Here is a 25,137-nt window from a genome sequence, read left to right as displayed (position 1 = left end):
GTAAAATAATGTCTTTGGAAATTCCAAAGAACTCATGATGGAAAATGTTCTCCACATCCAGAAAAAAAAAACTATGGATTCTGAATGCAGATTGAACCATACTGTTTCTACTTTTGGTATTTTTTTCTTTATTGAGGTTTTCCCTTTTGTTCTGATTCTTCTTTCACAACATGACTAATACAGAAATGTGTTTAACGTGATTGTACACATATAACTTATATCAGACTATTTTCTGTCTTGGGGAGGGGGTAAGGAAGGCAGGGAGGGAGAAAAATTTGAAACTCAAAGATCTTATGAAAACAAATGTTGAAAACTATCTTTAGGGGGCAGCTAGGTGTTGCAGTGGATAAAGCACCAGCCCTGTATTCAGGAGGACCTGAGTTTAAATCTGGCCTCCGACACTTGATATTTACTAGCTGTGTGACCCTGCTCAAGTGACTTAACCCTCATTGTCCAGAGCAAAAACCAAAACAAAAGAAAACAGAAAAAACCCAGACAAATGAATGAACAAATGAAACTATCTTTACATGTAACTGGAAGATAATAAAAAACACTTTTATGATTAAAAAAACCAAGTAAACTCAATAAAGGCACATTGAAATGCCCCTCCCACAATATGTCTCTGGGACTTGGTTTCCCCTATTGCCAAACAAAATAGCCCTTCAAGTCCCTTTTGGCACTAAGTCCATGATTCAGAAATGGAAAGATCCTCCTTAGAGGTTGCCCAGGGTTGAACAAGCAGAAAGATAGGAGGTAGGATTCTCACCCAGGGTTTTCCATTAGGAAACCAGTATCCTCCTATGGTGCATGGAGCTCCCTCCTCCAGGGGGATGGGCAGCTCTGGGAGGGAGGGAGGATGGAGGAGGAGAGGGAGGTGGAGGAGGGGGTGGGAAGGAGGAGAGCCTGTGATAGGGCAGGTTTGGAAAGAGGGGGGATGGGGTAAAGGCAGAAATGAGAGTGGGGGGAGGAGAAGCAGAGGTGGGGAAGAGGGGGAGAGGCTGGGGCTCGACCTCTTACGCAGGACAACGCCTACTCCTCCTGTGGAGTTGAAATACCTTTGCCCTGGACTGTCATAGCAAAGCTAGTCTCCTCTGGCCCTAGCTTCCAGAAGCCCTTGACTCTGCCAGAGCTAGCCTTGGAGGAGGACCAGTCATGTCCACTACCTCTGTGGGCTGCATCGGGTTTGACAGGAGAAGCTCCCAGGTGGGTAGAACTGCAGGACTGGCAAGGGATTCCCCCCCATTTACTCCCACCACTCCTAGGTAGCTTTGGCTCTTTCATGTGGAAGAACTGGAGAAGATCACTTGGTAGAGGGAGAAATTGTTCCCCGGTTAGACCCTGTCCCAAAAGAAAGGTGGATTTCATTTGAAAGAGAAATTATTACCATTTTTTTGGATCAGGTAAAACTTTCTGAAGGTGGTAACATCTGAAATGGGCTTAAGAAGTATTTAAATTTAACAATTTAGGGTTAGGGTTAGAAAAAAAGAGTATTCCAGACAGAGGAAATATTGAAAATAAAGGCTTGGAAGTGGGAAATTCAGGGAAAATACATCAGTTTGTTGGGAGTATTAAGTGCATGAAGGATTATCATATGAGATGAAACTGGAAAAGTAGGGTTGTGCCAGATTATAGAGGTCCTTCATGTCTAGTAATTGGGAGGCACTGAAAATTTTTGAGCAGAAGAATAACATGACAAGATCTTTATAGAACTATCAGCCCTAAAAACAATGTGAACAATGACTTGGAAGCATGAGGACATAATCCAGAGGGATGGTTAGTATAGAGGATAAGTGTTGTGGAGGGTTAATTTATGGGAATTGATAACTCAATGGACATGAGAGGTGAGGAAGAAAGAAGAGTCAAAAGTAACACTGAAGGTTTTGGTTTGTTTCTTTGTTTCTTTCTTTCTTTTTAAACATGGGACTGAGAAATGGTGTTTCTCCTGACAAATAGTGAGGTCAGAAGGAGGATGTATTTAGGGAGAGAGAGGCCATTTGGTAGCTGGACATAAGCTTAGAGCAAAGGAACAAAGGGGTCTCAGTTTCCTCATCGGTACATCGTAACTTCCAGCTCTAAAACCTGAATCCCTTGAAAACTATATTATTGGCAGATCCTTCCATGATGTTTTCTACTGTCTCAAGGTAAGCCCTATGTAAAGTAAACCTTTGTTTTCAATGAAGAATGAATGTTGTCCTGATGGTCAGCAATATCCATGAAGTGCTGTATTGGTTATGGTATTTAACTTTGCAATGTTCTACCTGACCATTTTTCCTCTAAGCTGATAGAACAGGACTGCTAAGAACTTGCTTATAAGATGACCATGGTTCTGCTGTCAAGTAGATCTTCCTAAACCTCACATCTGATCATGCCATTCTCTTTCTCAAGAAGATTCCATGGCTCCCTCTCACCTTTAGAGTAAAACTTAAACTCCTCCATTGGGCATTTAAAATCTTTCCCAGATTGGCTCTAGGGTCCCTTTCCAGGTTTTTGACCAGTTGTTACCCTTCATACATTTTGTGTTTTAGTAAAAATGGCCAAATTGTTGTTCCTCTTACACTCCTGCTTCTTTGTGGACTTCTTTATGTCTGGAATTCTCTCCCTCTTCAGCTCTTGGAATCCCTAGAGCTTCATGTAAGACTTGGTTCAGATATTACTTACTATCTTAATCCTCTCTAGGGGTGAGTGCCTTCCCATCCTCAAATTATTTTTCATATATTTTGTACACCACCCCCTCACACACATATACACACACAAAACCCTGCTATGCTTCCTTATCATTCCCTGGAGAAAACCCTGGGTTTGAGAGCTATTTCCCCACCCCATGTAGACTGTAAGCTCCCTGAGAGTAGGAATGACTTCACTTCCTTTTTTGTTTCCCCAGCCTCTAGCACAGTGCTTAGCATGCAGTAGGTACTTAATAAATTCTTTTTCAAGATCCATACCAGGGCAGGACACTGGCCAACTAGAAGCTTAGTTGCCCATTATCCAGTTCTGGGTCATAGTTCCAGGTAGGACTGATAAGGGGACTCATTCAGGACAGTAGTTCGTGAGTGGTTTGAGGGCAGGGAGGCCCTGGGCTGTGTCCTAGGGAAGAAGGGGGATCAGAAGCAGCAATAGTGGCGTGGCTCGGACCTTAGACCAGAACAGGGTATCTCTCGCAGCATTTACCCCAACCTGCAGAGGAATAACTAAGACAGGAATCTCAGACCAAAGGGGGACCTACAATTCTGCCTCTCAAAACTAGCAGACATTTCTAGCTGGCTGAGAGGGGCAGAGTCCAACAGCATCTCCACTTGCTCAGACCCAAGCCCAGCGCAAGAACTTAAAGAGCTCAGCCCAGGGGAAACAACAAACATATTTTGCTCTGGATCAGACCACTTACAAGTTCCTAGGTGGCATAATGGATAGAGTACTGCCCCTGGAGTCAGGAGGACTTGGGCTCAAATCTGGCCTCAGAACCTTATTAGCTGTGTGACCCTGGGCAAGTCATTTGACCCTGTCTGTCGCAGTTTCTCATCTGTAAAATGAGCTGGAGAAGGAAATGGCAAACCACTCCAGTATCTCTGCCAAGAAAACCCAAAATGGGGTCATAGAGAGTTGGATATGACTAAAAATTGACTAAACTTAAACTAAAGAGAAGCTTGACTATGACCGCTTAGATGTAGCAGGCTATGTTCAGCACTCACCAATCAGCATGGAGTCATCCCAGTGTAGGAGTCCAGCGGTTGAAAGGGCCAACCCCTGAGGGCGTACACTCCAGTAGAGGATGGTGAGACATCTGTTTGAGGCCCTTAACCTTCCCAATCTTCAGCCTGTTCAGTTCCGCCTCAAGACTTGAGTTTGAGTCTGCTGCTTCCTACCTATGTGACTTTAATTAATCTCTCTGGATCTCAGTTCCTCGGCTATAAAATGAGAGATTAGATTAGAAAGTACTAAGGTCTAGATCTTCTTCTAGGATCACAGTATCTTATGAAGAAAGGTCTTTCTGACTCCCACTTCAGCATTCTAACCTCAAAATTGTGCTGCCTCAGCTTGGTATGAATATTTTATGTTGTTGTTGTGATGGAGATAATGATGATGGTGGTGAAGATGATGATGGTGGTAGTCCTAATGTTTGCTTTCATTGGAATGGGGAAACCCAAGTAGTAGAAATTCATCTCATCAATTAATATGGGAAAATATGGTTTGCATTCTTAGAGAGTTGCCTAGAGAAATAGAGAAGTTATGCTGATTAACCCAGGATCACAGAGCTAGTATGTGCCAGGAACAGGATTTGAACCCAGGTCCTCCTGACTCTAACACCTCTATACTTGGTATGATTAAATGTAAATTTTTCCCTTATGGATACTGTTGTTTATTTTGTCATAGGCTATACTTTCCTTCCACAAACACCTTTCCCTTTTGAATAGTACATTCTAGCTGTTCATATGATAAGTGTACCTGTTCATGGTCTCCAAGGCTTTGAGAAAAGGAATGAATTATTTAGGTTTTGGATAAAAGCAATTTAATAGTTTTATTTCTGTTTAACTCCACAGGGAACCAGTTATATTGGGGAAAATGCTAACCAGAATGGTGTAATATCCCTGATCTTCTCTCTCAAAGAAGAAGTTGGGGCACTGGCCAAAGTCTTGCGTCTATTTGAGGTAAGAACCCTGCCAGATACTTGTTCTGTTTTGACATTGACCAAGAACAAAACAAATATCTTAGCTGGGATGTACATTTTAAGTTTTTTAAAAAATTGATGCCACTTTCATTTCCAAATAAAACTCCATTCCTTAACCAGTGAGTTTTCCCCTGTAATACAGAATGAAAAAGGAGAGGAAATAAATGTAGTTCAATACAACCAAGGAACCCATTAGATCTCCCAGCATGTGCAATAGTCTATCTTTCCCACCTCTGCAAAGAAGGAAGAGACAAGCTTCATCATGACCAATACTTGGTCAAAGTGTTCGTGTTGGTTCAAAGTGTCTAGTTGTCTTTATTTACATTGTTATAATCATTTTGTATATTTATTATTGGTTCTACTTCCTTCAATCAGCTCAGTTCATAAAGATTTTCCCATACTTCTCTAAATTCTTCATAATCTTTATTTTTATGGTATGAACAGTAACTTTCTTATGCACTACAATTTGTTTAACTATTCCCCAATGGGCATCTGTTTTTTTTTTCTATATCTTTTCTGCCACAAAATTGTTGCTATGAATATTTTGGTGGATATATAACTTTCCTTTCTACCTTCAACCTCTTTGATGTATATGCCTGGCGCTAGGATCTCTGGGCCAAAGGATATGCCGATTTTGTCATTTTTCTAGTAAAATTCCAAGTTGCTTCCCAGGATTGTTACACCAAGTCATAGCTCCACCAAAAGAATATTAGTGTACTTGTCTCTCCATAACCCTTCAACATTCTACTTAGAATTTTCCAACTCATAGTTTTAGTGAACTTTATTTTTAAAATTTTTTTTAAATTTTTAAAAATTTTTAAAAATTTTAAATTTTTTCCAATTACATGTAGAGATTTTTTTTGAGTTCCAAATTTCCCCCCACTCTCTTCCCTCCCCCTTCCAAAGGACAGCAAGCAATACATTACAATCGTGTTAAACCTATTTCTACATTGGTCATGTTGTAAGAGAAGAATCAGAACAAAAGGAAAAAATAACACAAGAAAGAATCAACAAGAACAAGAACAAAACTGCAACAACAAAAGTGAAAAATGTATGCTTCAATCTACATTCAGATTCCTTAGTTCCTTTTTTTAAAAATTGTGAGGCAATTGGGGTTGTGACTTGCTCAGGGTCATCCAGCTAGTAAGTATCAAGTGTCTGAGGCCAGATTTGAACTCAGGTCTTCCTGAATCCAGGGCTGGTGCTTTATCCACTGTACCACCTAGGTTACCTAGATTTCTTAGTTCTTTTTCTGAAGGTGAAAAGCATTTTCCACCATAAGTCTTTTGGCATTGTCTTAGATCATTGTATTCATGAGAAGAGTTAAGTCTATCACAGTAGATCATCACACAATATTGTTGATACTGTGTACAGTGTTCTCTTGGTTCTGCACATTTCACTTAGCATCAATTCATATAAGTCTTTCCAGGTTTTCATGAACGTTCTAACACTTCTCCAAAAATAAAATGTGCTACTTTATAAAAGAATGAATATCCTGTCACTGAAAGTGTTCAGAGAGAGGTTGAGCAATGATTAGTTAGGGATAGTACAGTTCAGATAGTGAGAGATTAGAAAGGGACCTTCTAACTGATTGAGATTCTATGATTCTGGATATATAGATCATTAATAAAGGGTTTTTCTTTACCCCTTCCTTTTATTCTGAGATGAATCACTACTTTGCAAAATATTATAAAATTAATTGCTTAATTGCAATGGTTATTTTAGCTTTTTTTTCAGATAGATACATAGATGTTTCCCTTCAACTGTATTCCATTTCATCAAAAATATATGGTGAGGGGGCAGCTAGATGGCGCAGTGGATAGAGCACCAGCCCTGGAGTCAGGAGTACCTGAGTTCAAATCCTGCCTCAGACACTTAACACTTACTAGCTGTGTGACCCTGGGCAAGTCACTTAACCCCAATTGCCTCACTAAAAAAAAAATATGGTGAGAGAGAGTAATTAACAATGAAATCCAAAAAGTATAGCATGTAGATAAGTTTCTAGGCAGAGCCTCCAAGAAAGAAATGACCCTCAGCTCTATGCTACTAACTCCCAAATTGAGGATAGTCATCTCTGTGCCAAAAGAATTAATCTTTTGCTGACCCAGAAAGAATACAGGCTAATCTGACCAATCAACAAGTCAGTTCATCAGGAAAAGAACCAAGGCTGGATTCTTTTAGAAACCCTCCTTTGGACCCCATTTGGAAGTTATTTCATGTAGGGTGGCTGGTTGGTATGGGATGTTGATGGGAGAGGAGATTTAGCAGGAGTCCCTCTCACTTTTTCCACCTTCCAATGGACTTCCCTAGAAGAGCTACAAAGAGAGCTGTGGCTATGGGGAGCTTTCTAAAACAAATGTAGTGTCATTGGTGACATTTGAATCCAGGTACTCTGATCATACATCCAATCTGTCGTATAGTATATTAGCATAGGTGAATTTTCATGATTCCAGACCACCCAGCAGAATTTCAAAGGGCTGATAAGTCAGGCTACCTACCACCACCTCCATAGATCATAGGTTATATTATTCTACAATGGCCCAACATTTTGGACTAACTTAAGATCTTAATGTTTCAGGGTAGCTAGGTGTTCAGTGGATAGAGCACCAATCCTGGAGTCAGGAGGACCTGAGTTCAGATTTGGCCTCAGGACACTTGACACTTACTAGCTGTGTGACCCTGGGCAAGTCACTTAACCCCAATTGCCTCACTAAATCAAAAACAAACAACAACAAAAACCCAAAACTCAATGTTTCAATGCTAAGATTTTTTTTTTTTTTTTACCAAATTACTTTTGACTCATTTTCAGGACTTAGTTTAATATTTTGGTTTTAAGGGAGGAAAAAAAAAGATCTCAAGATAAAATGAAAATCACTTTTGTTGGAAGAGTTTGGAATTCCCTAAAGATTATTGTTGTGGGAAAGGGGTATGGGCCTTTTTTCAGCCTGTTTTGGTACCAGCTACAAAGTGTTTCAACCTCCCATTCTTTGTTTGGTTTTCTCCTCTCTTAGGAGAATGATGTAAATCTGACCCATATTGAATCCAGACCTTCCCTTCTAAACAAAGATGAGTATGAGTTCTTCACCAACCTAGACAATCGGAGTGTCCCTGCTCTTGATGACCTCATCAGGAGCTTGAGACATGAAATCGGTGCCACTGTCCATGAGCTTTCCCGGGAGAAGAAGAAAGACACAGGTCAGATTCATGTGTGTTTCATGAGGCCATGAAGTCCTACCTAATAACAACCTGATTTCTGAGACTTGTTTTCTTTTAAAAAATCAAAGTTAGGGGGCAGCTGGGTGGCACAGTGGATAAAGCCTTGATTTGAATCCTAACCCTGCTATTTACTACCTGAATGACTTTGGACAAGTCATAACCCTTCCTAAGCCTCAGTTTTCTCATCTGTAAAAATGAAGGGGTTTTATACCAGATGAGTTTTTTGGTCCCCTCCAGATCTAAATTAATTTTATCTCTAGATTTTCTTTTACAGCAAGCATTCATAAAGCACCTACTGCATGCCAGGTACTGTGCTAGGGGCAGGCAGTATAAGTACAAACCATGAAACATTTATTTCTCTCAAGAATCTCAAGAATCTTCAATTCTAATGGGGGAGAGCCCAGGGATCTATATAAACAATATCCCCAAAATTTTAGTGCTGTTTTACTAAAGCTTTAAGGAAGAAGGAAAAGAAAAGAGGAAGCTGATTTTAATCTTGTTTAAGTTTAAAACAGCATTAAGACTTTGGGGATATCCTGTATATAATTATATGCACATATAGATATTTCATAGTATTATATTTTCTACTATATAATATGTGAAAGAGCTAGGTGGTGTAGTGGATGGAGGACTGGCCCTGGAGTCAGGAGGACTTGGGCTCAAATCTGGCCTCAGACACTTATTAGCTGTGTGACTCCGGACAAATCACTTAACCCTGTTTGGCTCCATTTTCTCATCTGTAAAACGAGCTGGAGAAGGAAATGGCAAAATCTAGTATCTCTACCAAGAAAACCCCAAATGGGGTCATGAAGAGTCAGGCAGGACTGAAAAGATCAAACAACAACAATAGAATCCATGGAGTGACTAAGAGAGAGGTGGAGTGAAGGGTTCCCTTAATAGAAATGCTAAACAATAACAACAGTAATTTAACAAGCATTTGTTAAGCACTTACTATGTATGTACAAGGTATTGTTTGCTCTGTGATGACTTTAGGAGTTTACTTTAAGGAGTTCTACTGAGGATGTGGGATATCGGAACTGTATAAGTAAAGTACGTTATCTCCTTTGATCTTCATAATGATAGCTATTAGATTGTAAGCTCCTAGAGGGTAGGGACTGTTTTTGACCTCTCTTTGTATCCCCAGCACTGAGCACTGTGCTTGGCTCATAGTAGGTGTGTTGTTCAAAACCTAAATGTGGGTCCTAATCTGCTCCCCTCAAGTTTTTTTTTTTTTTGGAGGGGGGGAAGCTGGCTAAAATCACTGATAAATTCAGCAAGAGTCTAGGCTTTTAAGGATTTATTAAAATATATATTATAAGTTAGTGAAGAGAGAGAGAGAGAGAGAGAGAGAGAGAGAGAGAGAGAGAGAGAGAGAGAGAGAGATTGAGAACAGATTCCTTATAGCATGGAAATCCTAGCTTAGATCTAATTTGGTATAGCCAGAGAGAAAGAAACCAATTTCCTTTCCTAGCAGCCCATGTGAAATCTCTCACCACCAAGCTGGTGTCTGAATGACTAAGAGGGGCCCTCCTGTTCTCTGTTCCTCTCCATGTGCCTATTTCTCACCTGTGAGTGAGTGTTCTCTTCCTAGTTCCTCTCTCCCTCCCCCAAAGGGGAGGTCCTTCAAGCTGATTGGTTGAGAATGGTCTCTTGATAATGTCAGTAGTACACTGCCTCTGAGAACAACACTCAGGGCCAGCCAGTTGTGGTCCCCATCCAATCACCCTTAAGTAGGTACTTAGTTTCTCATTCTCACCCAATTCAAACAATACTAAATCAATCAGGTGGGACCCCTGGGCATCTGCTAAATCCCATTATTTTATCACATAGGCATTTAATAAATATTTATAGTGGTCAGCTAAGTGGCACAGTGGACAAAGCACCGGCCCTGAAGTTGGAAGCACCTAAGTTCAAATCTGACCTCAGACACTTACTAGCTGTGTGACCCTGGCAACTCACTTAACCCCAATTGCCTTAAACATCTGGGGTCATCTCCAGTTGTCCTGATAAGTAATATATCTTGCCATTGGACCCAGATGAATCCAGAGGAGAGAGTGAGGCTGGTGACTTTGCACTGCTGTTCCTCACTTAAATCCAATTCATTGTAAGTCATGACATCTATCATGGTCTTCTTTGAGAACAAAGGACAAACAACAACAGTTGATTTATTATTAGAACCATTTTACTAATAAAGAAACTGAGCCTCAAAATGGTTAATTGATTTCTCCATGATCACACAGCTAGTAAGTGGTATGCCTGGAACTGAACCCAAGTCTTCTATCAACCAGGTGCAGTGGTTTCATTCCTTATGTAATTGAATAGCTTAGAGGCTCAAAGGGATATTATATTTCAGGGCTGCAAGGTCAATCCAATTTGCATAATTTTCTCTCAGTTCCATTTCTAAATCCAAGCTCTTTCTCAGTATAAACTTTTAATGGGACCATGAAGACCTTGAAACAAAATCAGGAGAGTCATAGATGCACAGATTTAAACCTGGAAGGCGACTCAGAGTCCATGTTCTCCAATCCTCTCATTTTACAGAAGAGGTAACTGAGTCTCAGAGAAAGAAAGTGACTTACCCAAGGTCACACAGGTTATAAGTGGCAAGCTGGAATTTTACCCTAATTTCTCACTCCAAATCCAGCTCTCCTCCAGCCCCCAAAGGTCCATAAGGCTGAAAATAATGTTTTAATGTGCTGACACAGTATACAGGAAGAAGACAAACCTTTTACAATGCAACTCTGTATTTCTTTACTACTTTACTATGCATATATGAAACGTTCTAATAATGCTAATTAAATGGCTTCCTAAAAAAATCTACCCCAATAGGATAAGAGATTTGGAGCAGGAGATCATTTAATCCAGGGGTTTTCAACTTTTGTGTGGATATCATGGATCGCTTTGGCAGCTGAGTGAAATTTACAAACCCTTTATGAGAATAAAGCTTTTAAATGAATAAAATAAATGAAATACAAAGGATTAAGAAGGAAGCTAATGATGTTGAAATATGGTAATTAAAAAAATTTTAAAGCTTATGGTAAGAATGATTTGGTCTCTGGGCAGTTAGGTGGTGCAGTGGATAAAACACTAGCCCTAGATTCAGGAGGACCTGAGTTCAAATCTGGTCTCAGACACTTGACACTTACTAACTGCATGACTGGGCAAGTCACTTAACCCTCATTGCCTCCCAGCAAAAAAACAAACCAAAACAAACCAAACAAACAAAACCCAGAATGATTTGGTCTCAAGCTCTGATTCTCCCTCACCCCCATATCTCTCATATTAAAGATGAGGAAACTGGTGAACCTAGAAGTTAAGTGATTTGCCCAATGTTTTACAGGTAGTCAATAGCAGGAGCAAGAATCCAGTGGAGGTTTTGGGGCTCCCAAACTCTGTGCTCTTTCCATTTAATCTCTATTTCCTCTGAAAAGAATGACTAAGGCAAGGGTATAAATTCCTTGGTGACTGACAGTTGCTACCTCATTGCCTAAGGGTGGCTGGGAAGATATTAAAAGGCTTTGAGCCATGTGGGGGGCAGATGAGGGTGAAGGGTTCAGGTCTTTGGGAGGTAGGATGCATCAGTGCCTAGTAAGATCAAGCTACATCTTGCTTCTTTTCTCCTCTGTCAAAGCTCATGGCTGGGTCCCTGATGACTTCCATGCCCCACTTGCCTGACCACCTGCTCTTAACTGGAGCCCCAGGCCAGGAAGTACAAAGGGCTCATCTCATCCAATAGCCTCTCTGGCTCTGGTTGGAGCAGGTGGAGTCTGGGAATGGCCAGAACACTTGAGCAGGAAATCAAGACAAATGACAAGCAGCCAGCCAGCCTCCAGGGGAGCCCAGGAAGGTGTTATGTTATAGAGGGTCTTTTGGAGTGGGGAAGAGGAAGGAAGAAAAAGAAGGAAGTCTAGTTAAAGTGAAAAAGATGAAAAAAAAAAGTGAACAAGACCACTGGGTAAAGAGATGTATCTGTAATAGCCCCTGTCTGTGTACAGCCACAATGGACCCAGAAGATACATAGCTACTTATTTCGTATGAATTAGAGCTGAAAGGAACCTTGGGGATCATTTAGTACAATTTTCTTATGTTACAAATGAGGAGACTGAACCCCAGAGATGTGGTATTTTTGTATATATCTTGGCAAGCCCTTAGAGATATTTGATGCATACACACACACACACACACACACACACACACATTTCCCAATCAACAGCTTCCCTTTTTATGACTAGGTGCATTGATTTTATTCAGATAAATGCTTCACAATTTCATTCATTCAAAATGATCTATTTTATCTTGCATTATAGTCTTTATCTCTTGTTTATTTAAGATTTTTTTCCTGTAGGCATAGCTGTGAAAGTTGACTTATCTAGTTTTTTAAAATTGTTTTTGATGGGGTGGCCTTTAATATTTAGGTCCCATATTCCATTTTGAGCTTATTGTCTTATTTTGTGTAAGACATTGGGTAACACCTAAGCTTTTGGGCAGTTTCACAGGAATTAAGGGGAGGCAGCCCACTGTCTCACAAAAAATACTAGATTAAGAACTGAGTTTGAACCCCAGCTCTGTCACTAGCTTTGTGACCTTGGAAAAGTAATTTTACCTTTCTAGTTCTCAATTTCTTCATCTGTAAAATTAGGGTGTTGGACTCAATGATCTTGAAGATCTCTTCCAGCTCTAAATCTTATTCTATGATTTTCCCAAGGTCACCTAGGGAGTGGGAGGCAGACCCTTCCATCCTTCTCTGAAGATCTTCACCCTGTATGTCACCTCTAAGCCTCAGTACACATCCCATGGGAGGGCAAAGGGAGTAAGGAAGACTGGTTTTCTACAAGGCAATAGAAAACAAGAGTTTTCCAGAAGTGGGACTGAGCATTTATTATGGTAAACAATGATGGTAGATGGTCTTATAAATTCAACTGAACAGACATTTATTAAACATCTACATGGATCAGGCACAGTGCTAGGCAATGCAGATACAAAGACAGAAAGGAAACAACTTCTGCCATACTCTATTGATAATGATGCCTCATATTTCTATAATTGCTTAAGTTTTACAAATCTCATCCCTTGTAACTATTCTGTGATGTAGTTGACTTGGTGGTAAAGTGGCTAAACTCACTGGACTTGGAGCCTGGAAGTCCTGAGTTCAAATCCTACTTCAAACACTTAAGGGCTATGTGACCCTGGGAAAGTCATTTTACCTTTGCCTGCCTCAATTTCCTCAATTATAAAATGGTAATATTAGCACTTTCCTCCTATAGTTGTTGTGAGGATTGAAAAAGAGCACATATATCTATTGCTCTAAACCTTAAAGTGCTTAATAAAAGCTAGATATTATTGTTAGTAAAAAAATTATTATCCTACTATTATAATGGGGAAACTGAGGCTCAGGTGTAATGACTTGCCTAAGGTCATTTAGGTCATACTATTGTGCCCAGGATACAAACCTTGCCTGCATCTGACTTGGAGATCAATATTTTTTCCTCTCTACAATATTACCTTTTGACAGTCCTAAGGAAGCAATGTGTTGGAAAGAAAATTGTAGAGTAATAATCAATAAACCAATCCACAAACTATTTTTAAAGTTCTTACCATGTGCCAGGTGCTGTGTGCTCAATCGTAATAGTAGTAGTCGTAGTAGTAGCAGCAGCAGTGGCGGTGGTGGTGGTGGTGCTGCTGCTACTACTGCTACTACTACTACTACTACTGCTACTGCTGCTGCTGCTACTACTGCTACTACTACTACTACTACTACTACTACTACTGCTACTACTACTACTACTACTGCTACTACTACTACTACTACTGCTGCTGCTGCTGCTGCTACTACTGCTACTACCACTACTACTACTACTATTGCTACTACTACTACTGCTACTACTACTACTACTACTACTACTACTACTACTGCTTCTGCTGCTGCTGCTGCTACTACTACTGCTACTACTATTACTACTACTACTGCTACTACGACTACTACTGTTGCTGCTACTACTACTACTACTACTACTACTACTACTACTACCACTACTACTACTACTACTGCTGCTGCTGCTGCTGCTGCTGCTGCTGCTGCTGCTGCTGCTGCTGCTGCTGCTGCTGCTGCTACTGGCAGTCCTAGCACAGTGGATAATGAACCAGACATGGAACCAGTAAGACCAAGGTTCAAGTCTCATTTCTAACATATACTGGTTATGTGCCCCATGGCAAGCTATATAACCTCTCATTGCCCCAGGAAACTAAATCAATCAGTCAATCAACAAGTATTTATCATATATTTACAATGTGCAGAGGCTCAGTGCTCAATTCTGGGGATACAAAGAAAAAGAAAACCCCATCTGAGCCCCTAAGGAGCTCACATTGTAACAACCCAGCATATCAATAAATAGATCAATACAAGATACACACAAAGTGATGGAAGGTACCATTAGTGGGAAAGGCTCTATCACAGAGGAGGACTTGTTATACATTGGTAGAAGGAGCTGCATTGTGGGAAGTTTCCTTCTCATGGGTCTGGACACAAAATAAAACAAAACAGATAGCTCGCATTTCCTGAGGTCATTATCTCATTTGATCCTTATACCCATCCTGTGAGGGTGGATACAGCAGGTGGGACCATCCCCATGTGGCAGACATCCACCATTTTTTAAATCGGTGTTTTATGTCATCAATAGCTTAGAGTTCTAGAATTAATCTCAGTTATCATTTCATAAAATTGAAATGCAATGACAAACAGTATCATAGAGTTAAAGCTAGGAAGGACCTCAGAGGACACCAGTCCTAACCTCATCATTTGGCAGATGAGTAGACTGAGGTAGAGGACACCAGTCCTAACCTCATCATTTGGCAGATGAGTAGACTGAGGTACAGAGAGGTTACGAGTGAGTAGTAGAATCTGGATTTGAACCCAGGGACCCTGACTCCAAAACCAAAGCTTTTTTTGACTCGCCTTGCCTGTCTGAGTTCAGTTTTCAGCTATTGAGGGATGGCTGTTGTCAGCGCTTTCCCAGAGTCTTCCCCTATGTTCAGATATAAGAAAGTACACCCAAGTCCACTGTTGTGGGTGCCCGACAGTAGCTTCCATTCATTAGCCTCTCTAATAAGGACAGAAGTGTTATTTAAACTATCATTCATCTGTTCAAGGAGCTATCCCATTGGGTCACCATGGTGGTCCTTGGCTGAGGGTTCTGAATACAACCTCTCTGGACCTTGTTTCCCCCATTTGTTAAATAAGGCTGGGCTAGACCTTTAAGGTACCTTCTCTTCACCAACCCTCTCCTTTGCATATTATTTACTGATATATATTTTTATCACTTTTATTTCTGAAGATATCATCCCCCTCCCTTACCTTATAACAGCCTATTTCTTATAACTGAGAGTAAAAAATAAAGAAAAGGTGTGTGTGTGTGTAGGGGGAGCAGTTCTATAAGATTAACCAACACATCAACTCAGGTGATTCAGTGGACAGAGCACACTGGGCCTAGAGTCAGGAAGACCTGAGTTCAAAATTTAATTCTAAGAAGGGATCCTTAGCTTTTGCCAGGCCATCAAAGGGGACAATCCTGCAAACAAGTTGAAGAATCTTTGCTCTGGGTCTTATGAATCCCCAGGTGCAGGATTCCAGGGAGTTTGGCAGGTATTGGGGTGGGGGTCTTTTCTAAACAGGGAAACTTTCTTGGGATGTTTGAAAAGTTGTTTTTTGTGCAGAGCTCAAGAACGAGTTCATTTCTCTCCAAACAGACTGAAGCAGGTCTCAGCTCCTCTAACCAAAATTCCCATTAAATCCAAGGCCTCCAGAGTTCAGAAGCAGGGCCTGGGGTGTGTTTAACTGGACGCTCTGAATCCCTTGAGTCAGTTAAGCTGGCCCAGCCTTCATTCTGTCCCCTCAATGGTTCAAAGGGCCATATGGATGATAGAAAATGAAAAGTTTAGGTTTTTAATTGCTAAAGTTCCCCGCCCCCAAAACCCGCTTAAGCCAGGTTAATTACAGCAACATGTTAAAGAAGCCCCAACCTTCTCCATGCATCCTTAAGAGGCCGACATGAGTTTAATAGGATTTGAGCCCAGAGAGGCTTTGAAACCTTGAGGTTGTCCTCCCCCTGCCTCTTCTTCCTTGATGATCTCAAATCCTTCCTCAAAACAACATAAAAGAGCATTAATATCTTCCATCAACTCATCTCTTAATCCTCTTACCTATCCCTTTGAGTGCTCTCCATGACATTACATTGAGGTGGGGGGTGGGCAGGATGGGGAGGGGGACATTCCAACATAGAGACAGATCGCAGCCATCAGGAGAAAGACAGACAGGGCATTGTGCCTGGAAGTAGATTTATGATCTTAGATTTGGAAGGAGATTGCTGTTTGGAATGACTTTCTGAGGGCAAATGGACTTGAGCTGGGAAGGGGGTTGCTAGGGCCGGGATGATGAAAGGGGGCTTGGTGGGGTGTCAGGCCTGGGTCCAGAATAATAGGATGTTCTGGACTGGGAGGTGGGGAAATCATAAAGGCAGAATTTTCTGGGAGCAAGGAATGGTTTGTTCTGAAGCTTCTTTTGCATCAGGCCAAAATGCAGAAGGGATACTTTAGGAAATCATTTGATGTTTCATCAATGACAAAACTGAGGCCCACAGAGCTAATGGGACTTGCTGAAGGCCACCCAGATTTGTAAATATCAGAACCGAGGGCTCACATGGACACTTTTGGACTTCCTATCAGTATCCCCATGTGGTTGCCATTTTGAGTGATGTGGGACATAGAGAAGATGAGCTCAGTTTTAACTGGAGCAAAGATAAGGGGTTCCGAATGAGAGATTTAGAGATGGAGAGAATCTTAGAAGCCATGTGCTATCTAGAGGTCATCTAGATCAATTCTCTCATATTACAGATGATTTAACTGAGGCCCAGGGGTTATGAATCAATTCACCCAAAGTCACGAAGGGAGTAAACATCAGAGGCAGGATCTGAACCCACCTCTCACTCCAGAAGTGGAGTTAGGGTTCAACTTACCAGTTGTTTTTTTTTTTTACCTCAAACGCTATTGACCCAAGTCATTTTATGTCTTTATGACCCAATAGCCTCATCCACAAAAGGAGTCCTCTAAATTCTCTAAATTCATTATCCCACAATCCAAACTCAGACTAATTTGTTGGGTCCCCAGAGCAAGACTGCTGCTCCCTCTCTCAGAGTTCCTGGGGTATATCTGAGAGACAGGAGAGGGGTATCTTTCTAGTATCACTCATGAGTAACCTTTGTGTTCCCTCTAATAACAATAGACCAATTGCTACTTCCCATGAATGAACTGGTTGCCATCAGTTAACTTTTACAAACAGATATTTCCTGAGAAGTTATAGCAAAGACTTCAATCCAGAAACAGCTCCTCAAATCAGGGGCACCATCTTCTCTCTACTGCCTGACTCACTCCTTTGGGAGAGTAGATTCAAGGTAATTGCTGCATTCAGTTTTTGGTCCCATTCATGTAGAGTACCTTTTCTCCTTAGAGTTCCTACAAAGTTGACTTCTGGGAGTCATGTAGCTGATCCATGGTTCTCTTCCTCGCTCATAGGATTTGGTATCTCTGCTACCACATCAGTTTATGGTTCAAGGCTGGGTCCTCATTGGACTCTGCAGAGACAGCTAAGTGATGGAGCAGAGACAGCTAAGGAGATAGAGCACAGGGTCTGAATACAGGAAGACCTGAGTTCAAATCTAGTCTCAGATACTCAATAGCTGTGTGACTCTGGGGAAGTCACTTAATCTCTGTTTCCCTCAGTTTCCTCGACTCTAAAATGGGGGTGGTACTAGCCCTCAATTTCCAGGGTTATTGTGAGGACCAAATGAGATAATATTTGAATGTCATGAAAGATCAATGAGGACCAGGTGGTGAAACATTCTAGATGCCCAGCAGGAATTTATGTTTTATCCTTGGGGGAATAGGGAGCCACTGAAGGTTCTTGAGATAAAAAGTGGTGTGATTTTCAAGGGCTGCTACATTGAAGACCAATTAAATTTGTTTTGTTTAACCTTAGAGGGTAGAACCAGGGAGATCCAAACCCTCCAACCAGGGTGGAGGTTAGAAGGAAAATTGAGACTGGATGTCATGAAAAAACTCCCTGACAACTAGAACTGTCACAAAATGGAATGGCTTCCTGTAGAGAGGCATGTTTTCTTTCCTTGGGAGTCTCCAAACAGAAGCTGAATAATCACTTATTGGTGTTCCTTTTGTATCTGGATTGGACTCTATAGTCATTGGGGTTCTTTTCAATGCTCAGATCCTGTGATTGTGTGATCCCGTATTGGTCAGGCCTGTACTTTAGGAAGAAAAATGATTTTCTCTTTGCGTATATGGCTCATAGGGCAAAAGAAATGTGTATATGAATAACCACTGTAAATAGGGGGAATATGGGTATTAGAAGAAGGGTGATGTTGGAAGGTGAAGAAGAGGAGATGCAGGGGCCCTAATGGTGCCATTCACTGATGGTGTAAGAAATACCTGCTGTCAATTGGCTTCCAGCCCATGGAGATCATAAAAGACCAGGCTATAATTATAGTATAAATGAGACAGAAATGAACCCTCATATATGGGGGAAATATGATGGAGTACCCAGGGGATCTTGGAGCTGGAGAAATGAGGCAATGAGGGGATTCATCCAAGGTCACACAGAGTTGGTATTTCAACCCAGGTCCTTCGACTACTAATTTCTTTCTACTACACTGCATTTCCTGCAAATTAGATGAATGACATGCCTTGACTATGCCTCTAACACAGCATAAGTTCTCTATGTTATCTCATGTGAAAAAAAACAAACAAAAAATTCTTGTGACTTTTTATGTGCTCATCTCTTTTTGTTTGTTTGTTTGTGGGGCAATGGGGGTTAAGTGACTTGCCCAGGGTCACACAGCTAGTAAGTGTCAAGTGTCTGAGGCCAGATTTGAACTCAGGTACTCCTGAATCCAGGGCCGGTGCTTTATCCACTGTGCTATCTAGCCGCCCCTCATCTCTTTTTAAGAGTAATAGCTGGAGGCAGCTAGGTGGCACAGTGGATAAAACACTGGCCCTGGATTCAGGAGGACCTGAGTTCAAATCTGGCCTCAGACACTTGACACTTACTAGCTGTATGACCTTGGGCAAGTCACTTAACCCTCATCGCCCTGTGCAAAAAAAAAAAAAGAGAGAGAGAAAGAGAGAGAGAAATAGCCAACATTCATATAGCTCCTACTATGTGCCAGGCACTGTTCTAAATGCTTTACAATCATAATTTCATTTGATCCTCACAACAATCCCATTAGGTAGGTGCCATTATTATCCCTATTTTTCAGATGAGGAAACTGAGGCAAAGAGAGGCTAAGTGACTTGCTCAGGGTCACATGGCTAATAAATGTCTGAGGCTGGGTTTGAACTCAGGTCTTCCTAACTCTAGGGCCAGCACTAGATCCACTTGGGCCGCCTACATACACAAGAGTCCATTCAGATATTAGAGAGGGCAAGTATAATAATAATGAACATGATGATAAAAAATGGTAATGATGACAATAATAACTATAATAAATAGAAAGTTTTTCTAGAATTCTTTAAGTTTTGCAAAGTACTTCCATATGTGATCTTGTTTGATCTACCCATTTGGCCAAAAGGAAACTGAGGTACACAGTGATGATATGACTTTCCCAAGATTACTCAGCTACTTAGTAGCCAAACTGGCATTAAGACCTAATCCTCCCAATTCTTTGTATTTCCTTCTTTCCATTACTCCACATTCCTTGTTGCTGTACAAATACTGTCTCCATCAATGAGGCCTCAAACCCTCTTAAAATGGCAGCCACTTAGCTATTTTTCATGTACTTGGGACCAAATACAGTTGTGTTATCTAAGCTCCCTCGGGTGTTTAGACAACAATGGAGAAGCCACCCAGTGGGCCAGTCTGCCCCTTAGGGACTTGAGATAGTCTGGCTCAGCGTACACAATGATACCCTTCATGATGGTCTTGGGAGGCCCATTGACTCAGAGGAGACATCCAGGAGCCCCGGGAAGAGAGAATTAAAATGTTATTCTATTTCAGTCCAACAAAATGGAGGATTTATTGCTTTTTACTGAGACAGGCTAGAGACAAAGGTTATGGAGTAGTTGGGGGCAGGGGAGAGGGTGTAAGGGGTGGGTCAGGCTGGTTGGTGTTGGCTAGGGTTATTGGGGGCTGGTTAGAATCCAACCAACCTGGACCTTGATCTGCTCTTGATTTAACAAGCCTGAAGGTGACTTTAGTTGCAAATTGACCTAGCCTTTTTGCACAGACTTGGGTTTTTTTGGGGGGCGGAATGACTCTGAGTACAAGCACTCCCACTTGACCCTACATGAATGGGACCGAAAAGTGAGTGTCCAGGGCCAACCTTTAAATGCCTTTGCTCCTCCTAGAGCCAAATCAATATTTATTAATTATCAGCCCGCCTGGGCCCTTTGTTACTTTACAGAGACTCTCTGTTGCCTGAGCCTGGGGTGGTCACTCATTAACTTGAGAGCAGGGAGACAGCCAGGCTGGGGAATCAGGCCCAGGCAAGACCTATGGACCAAGAAGCCATTAAAAAAAATCATTAATGAGCTAATTTGATTTGATGAACTAATTTTTCTTTTTTTAAAGCAGTTGCCTGGGAAGTTGCTGGGGTCAGTCTCAATAGCAGTATAAGACTGAGAAAGGAAGAGGGCTTAATCCCTTGGGACAAGGGGGACATTTGGACAATAAATTGGGAAATAGACAGAATGTTAAAAATCCAGCCCCTTTCTCATTCCAGAAAAAAAACTACTGGGGTACCTGGAACTATCCCAGGGGACTTGCCTCAAACCCTTGGAGACCTCAGGTTTAGGCTGTCCCCTTGAAGAGGGCTTGCTTGTATTTTCTTTTGTTGGGAAGACTGGGAAGTAGAAATGAATGGGAAGGTTCTTAGTTCGGAAGTCCAGAATTCTGCCTTCTCTGATACTTAATCTGCCAGAAAGTGACTTGCTCAAGGTCACATAGGTAGCTTGGTAACTTTGGAAAAATCAGTGTGATCTTTCTAAACCTCATTTTCTTTATCTGTCAAATGGGTATAGTAATGCCTTCTTCTCTTACAGGCCTATATCGAGGCTCAATTGAGATGATAAAAAGGGAAAGTGCTTAGAAAAATATAAAGCATAAGTAAATCTATGTATGTTCAGGATTATTATTGAGTTTATAACAATGTTTTAGTTTTAGTTGATATTTGTAATTTTATTGGTTTAACTAACCTGGTTAAGTAATACATTCATGGTTCCCCTGATTGTAAAGTTCAATATAAATGCTTTCAGGCTGTTTTTTAAAATTGTGTCTTGAGGGCAGCTAGGAGGTACAGTGGATAAATCACCAGCCCTGGATTCAGGAGGACCTGAATTCAAATCCGGCCTCAGACACTTGACACCTACTACCTGTGTGACCCTGGGCAAGTCACTTAACCCTCATTGCCCCACAAAAAAAAAAAAATGTGTCTCAGTCTTAGTGACCCCTTTTGGAGTTTTCCTGGCAAAGATATTAGAGAAGTTTGCCATTTCCTTTTTCAGCTCATTGTACAGATAAAGAAACTGAGGCAAACAGGGTGAAATAACTTGCCCAGGGTCACATGATTAGTAAGTGCCTAAGATCATTTTTGAACTCAGGAAGATGAGTCTTTCTGACTCCAGGCCCAGCACTCTATCCACCGTGCCACCTAGCTGCCCCCATTGGTCAAACAGGGATAGATCAAATAAGATTGCTTATTTAAAGCACCCTACAAACCGTAAAGTGCTATATAAAAGCTGTCTATTTATTATTGTTGATATTGTAATCACCACCACCACCATCATCATACCTTCTCTCTTTATCTGATGAGCCTGTGTGTGTGTGTGTGTGTGTGTGTGTGTGTGTGTGTGTGTAGGCACAAGTAGATAGAGTTCTGACCCTGGAGGGAGGAAGACCTGAGTTCAAATGCAGACTTAGGTAATATCCCATGTTTACAACTTCTCCCCACTCTAAACCCAAATTTACTTGGCTTGTGGCTTCTTCTTCAGACCCCTGTTTTTGAGGTAGACAGCTTGTTAATTAAAAAAAAAAAGAATCCACACTGATGCTGATTATAATGAGAAACACTAATCCCCATTACTTAATCCCTCCCATATAATGGGAATTTTAAAAGGGACTGCCTGGACATATTGCCTTAAACCTAGGGATAGTGTGTCTTGGGGACAGCTAAGTGGTATAGTAGATAGAGTGTAGAATCACAAAGACTTGTCTTCATGAGTTCAAATCTGGCCTCAGACACTTACTAGCGGTGGGACCTTGGGCAAGTCACTTAACCCTTTTGACCTCACTTTCCTCATCCAATGAGCTGGAGAAGGAAATTAGAAACCATTCCAGTATTTCTGCCAAGAAAACTCCAAATGGGGTCACGAAGAGTCAGACTTGACTGAAATGACTGAACAATAATAACAACCTCATTGGACCAAATCTTGGCTGAGACTGTGATGACAAAGAAGTTACTGAGTTGGGGATAGGGTGGAAAGAAACAATTTTGTTTAACCTCTGTGGTCTGAATCCTTTCTGAGCTATTTCAAATTCTTCCTGTTTTTATCAGTTAATCACAGGGATTTTTCAGGCACCTACTATGTACATGGGACTCTGCTTTGTGCTAAGGATTTAAATACAAATAGGAGATACTCAATGGTCAGGATACAACAAACTATCATAGGCTCACAAAAGTCACTTTTTAGCTCTCCTTTCCTTGGGTTGCCATATTCCCCTCTGAAAATGAGGATAAGAACAACATATATGATAACAATAACATTTATATAAGACTTCAAAGTTTACAAGATGCCTCACATTCATTATTTGATTAGTTCTTCACAACAAGTCTGGGTAGCAAGAACTATGGATATTATCATTCCCATTTGACGGATATAGAAACAGATTCAGCAATAAAATCTTTCCTGTTGGGTCAAATAGCCAATGTTAGAGGTGAGTTTTGAACCCAGGTCTCTCCTAACTTCATATTCTATTCTAACACCCTTGGATGAGAAAATCTAGAAGATCCCATCTAGCTCTAAAGTAAATTGTTCGATGTTTTATAAGTACACATCTGGATTTTCATTCAACAGTTCTGGTCCCATCTCCTACAGTTCTAACTTTCTTTCTTCTGCTGCCATCTAGTGTCCATTTGGGGAATAACAAATAGGCCACTAAAATGGCCTTTTGGACATTATTTTCCCTTCTTTTTGCAGGAGAGAGCATAGATTAGGGCTCCTCAAACTTTTTCCACTTGTGACCCATGTTTGCCCCAGAAATTTTTACATGACCCACGGTATGTAGGCATATAAAATAGGTAATCATAACCTTTTACTGTTGCCAAATGTTTTGCAACCCCCCCATTGTTACATGACCCCATGTGGGGTTACAACACACAGTAAAAGAAGCTAGGGCAGCACTGGCCTTGGATTCAGGAGGACTTGAACCCAAGTCAAATTCCCTGACTCCAGAGACAGGGACCTTTTTACTATACTGTACTAGAGCTGAATCATTAATATCCTTGAAGTATCCTCTTTCCCGGATTCTTTTAATCCTTCCCATGGCTATCAAGAGATATTGTCTAAATTCATAAGCTAGCAGAGCAGAAAGAGTTCTTCCATATCATTGAGTCCAATCCCCTCATTTTACAGAGAAGAAAACTGAGCCCCAGAGAAGGGAAATGATTTGACCAACTTCACACAGCTAATTAGTAGCCATGGGGAGGCTGGAATATAGCTTGGTCCTGATTTCCAGTCCAGTGACCTTGTCAATATTAAATGGCTCATTCAATTTAGTAAGCATCTATTAAATGCCGTCTATGTGCCAGTGACTATGCTGGGTGCCCGGGATACACAGAAAAAAAGACAGTTTCTGCCCTCGGCTTGTGCTCCATATTCATAGTAAGAGTTCACAGTATCAAGGGATTTGCTTAAGCAGCTCAGACTTGATGTCAGAAAACCTGGTTTTATAGCCTGCTTTAACACATGGGCAGCTACATGGTGCGATAGATAGAGCACAAACCCTGGAGTGAGGAAGACCTGAGTTCCAAGACACCTTCAAAGACAAAATTCTTAGCTCTGTGACCCTGGGCAAGTCACTTAACCCTGTGTGCCTCAGTTTCCTCATTGGTAAAATGAGATGGAGAAGGAAATGGCAAACCACTCCAATATATTGCCAAGAAAACCCTAAATGGGGTCTGTTTAGGGCTAAAATCCTAGCTAGTCTGTCTAAAATATCCAATGAGTGGTCGCCAGTAAATTATAAGCTTTAGCAAGAGTTAGACTTTTAAGCATTTATTAAGGAGAATAAGAGTTTGGTAAAGAGAGAAGAAAAGGCCTAGATTCCTATCTATTAAAGGGAGAGCACATTTCTAGCTCCCCGCTCCACCAGCGTCCTCAGGAAAGAGCGCGAGACTGAGCGCCAGACTGGCGCTCAGTCTCTTCCTTCCTCCTCCCACTCGCCCGCGTCACTTCCTCCCACCAAAGAAAAGACTCCTGGTCTTGCCCTCAAAGACCTTCACTTCATGGGTGGAACTCTTCTACAGTAAGTCTCCAGCAGGTGGCGTCATTCCAATCGTTACGGGTCACAAAGACTCAGACATGACTGAAATTATACAACAACACATGCCAGTTAATACATTCCCATGTGAATATGGGAAGATCATTTCACCCCTTCTGGGCCTCAGTTTCCTAATTGGTAAAATGTTGATAATACCTTTGCCAGCTAGTCACTCCTAAGAGTTATCGGGGGTTATATCAGTTTCTAAATCTTGTTCTGTCCCTTCTCTCTGCTCCCATCGCCACCATCTTGTTCAGGTCTTCATCACTTTCCTGGAGTACTACAGCAGACTTCTGGCTGGTCTCCCTGTCTCAAATCAAATCAAATCCATCCTCCCCTAGGTTGCAAAGGGATTTTCCTAGAGTGCAGGTTTGATCATGTCAGTCCATCAATAACTCCAGTTTATTCCTTTCAGCATAAAATACAAAGTTACTTGTTATTTGAAGGTCTTCCCAACCTTTCTAGTCTTCCTACACCTAACTTCATCTGTTAGTGCCCCCCAATAAACCCTCTAAGACTATAAACTGCAGGGCAGATACCAATCTGCATAGATAAAGGGGATTTGCATATTGGGAGCTCCCTATACCAAGAAAATTACCTGTCAAGTCCAGTAAGTTCAAATCCTGCCTCAGACACTTATTGGCTGTGTGGCCCTGGATAAGTC

The 25,137-nt window shown here is 41.3% G+C and overlaps 1 protein-coding gene across 1 annotated transcript in view; it reads left to right on the top strand.

Moving 5' to 3' along the window:
- The first annotated feature begins 1,056 nt into the window (after nt 1-1,056).
- Nucleotides 1,057-25,137, top strand: part of PAH (phenylalanine hydroxylase) — a 68,632-nt gene continuing 44,551 nt past the window's right edge. Inside the window, 3 exon segments of the mRNA XM_043966590.1 lie at nt 1,057-1,203; nt 4,536-4,643; nt 7,675-7,858. Coding sequence (XP_043822525.1) covers nt 1,153-1,203; nt 4,536-4,643; nt 7,675-7,858 — 343 coding nt within the window. The 5' untranslated portion in view covers nt 1,057-1,152.

Source organism: Dromiciops gliroides, chromosome 5 (assembly GCF_019393635.1).
Source record: "Dromiciops gliroides isolate mDroGli1 chromosome 5, mDroGli1.pri, whole genome shotgun sequence".
NCBI lineage: Eukaryota > Metazoa > Chordata > Mammalia > Microbiotheria > Microbiotheriidae > Dromiciops > Dromiciops gliroides.
The sequence above is the reverse complement of the archived record's forward strand: the minus strand, read 5'-3'. Positions and strand labels throughout refer to the sequence as shown.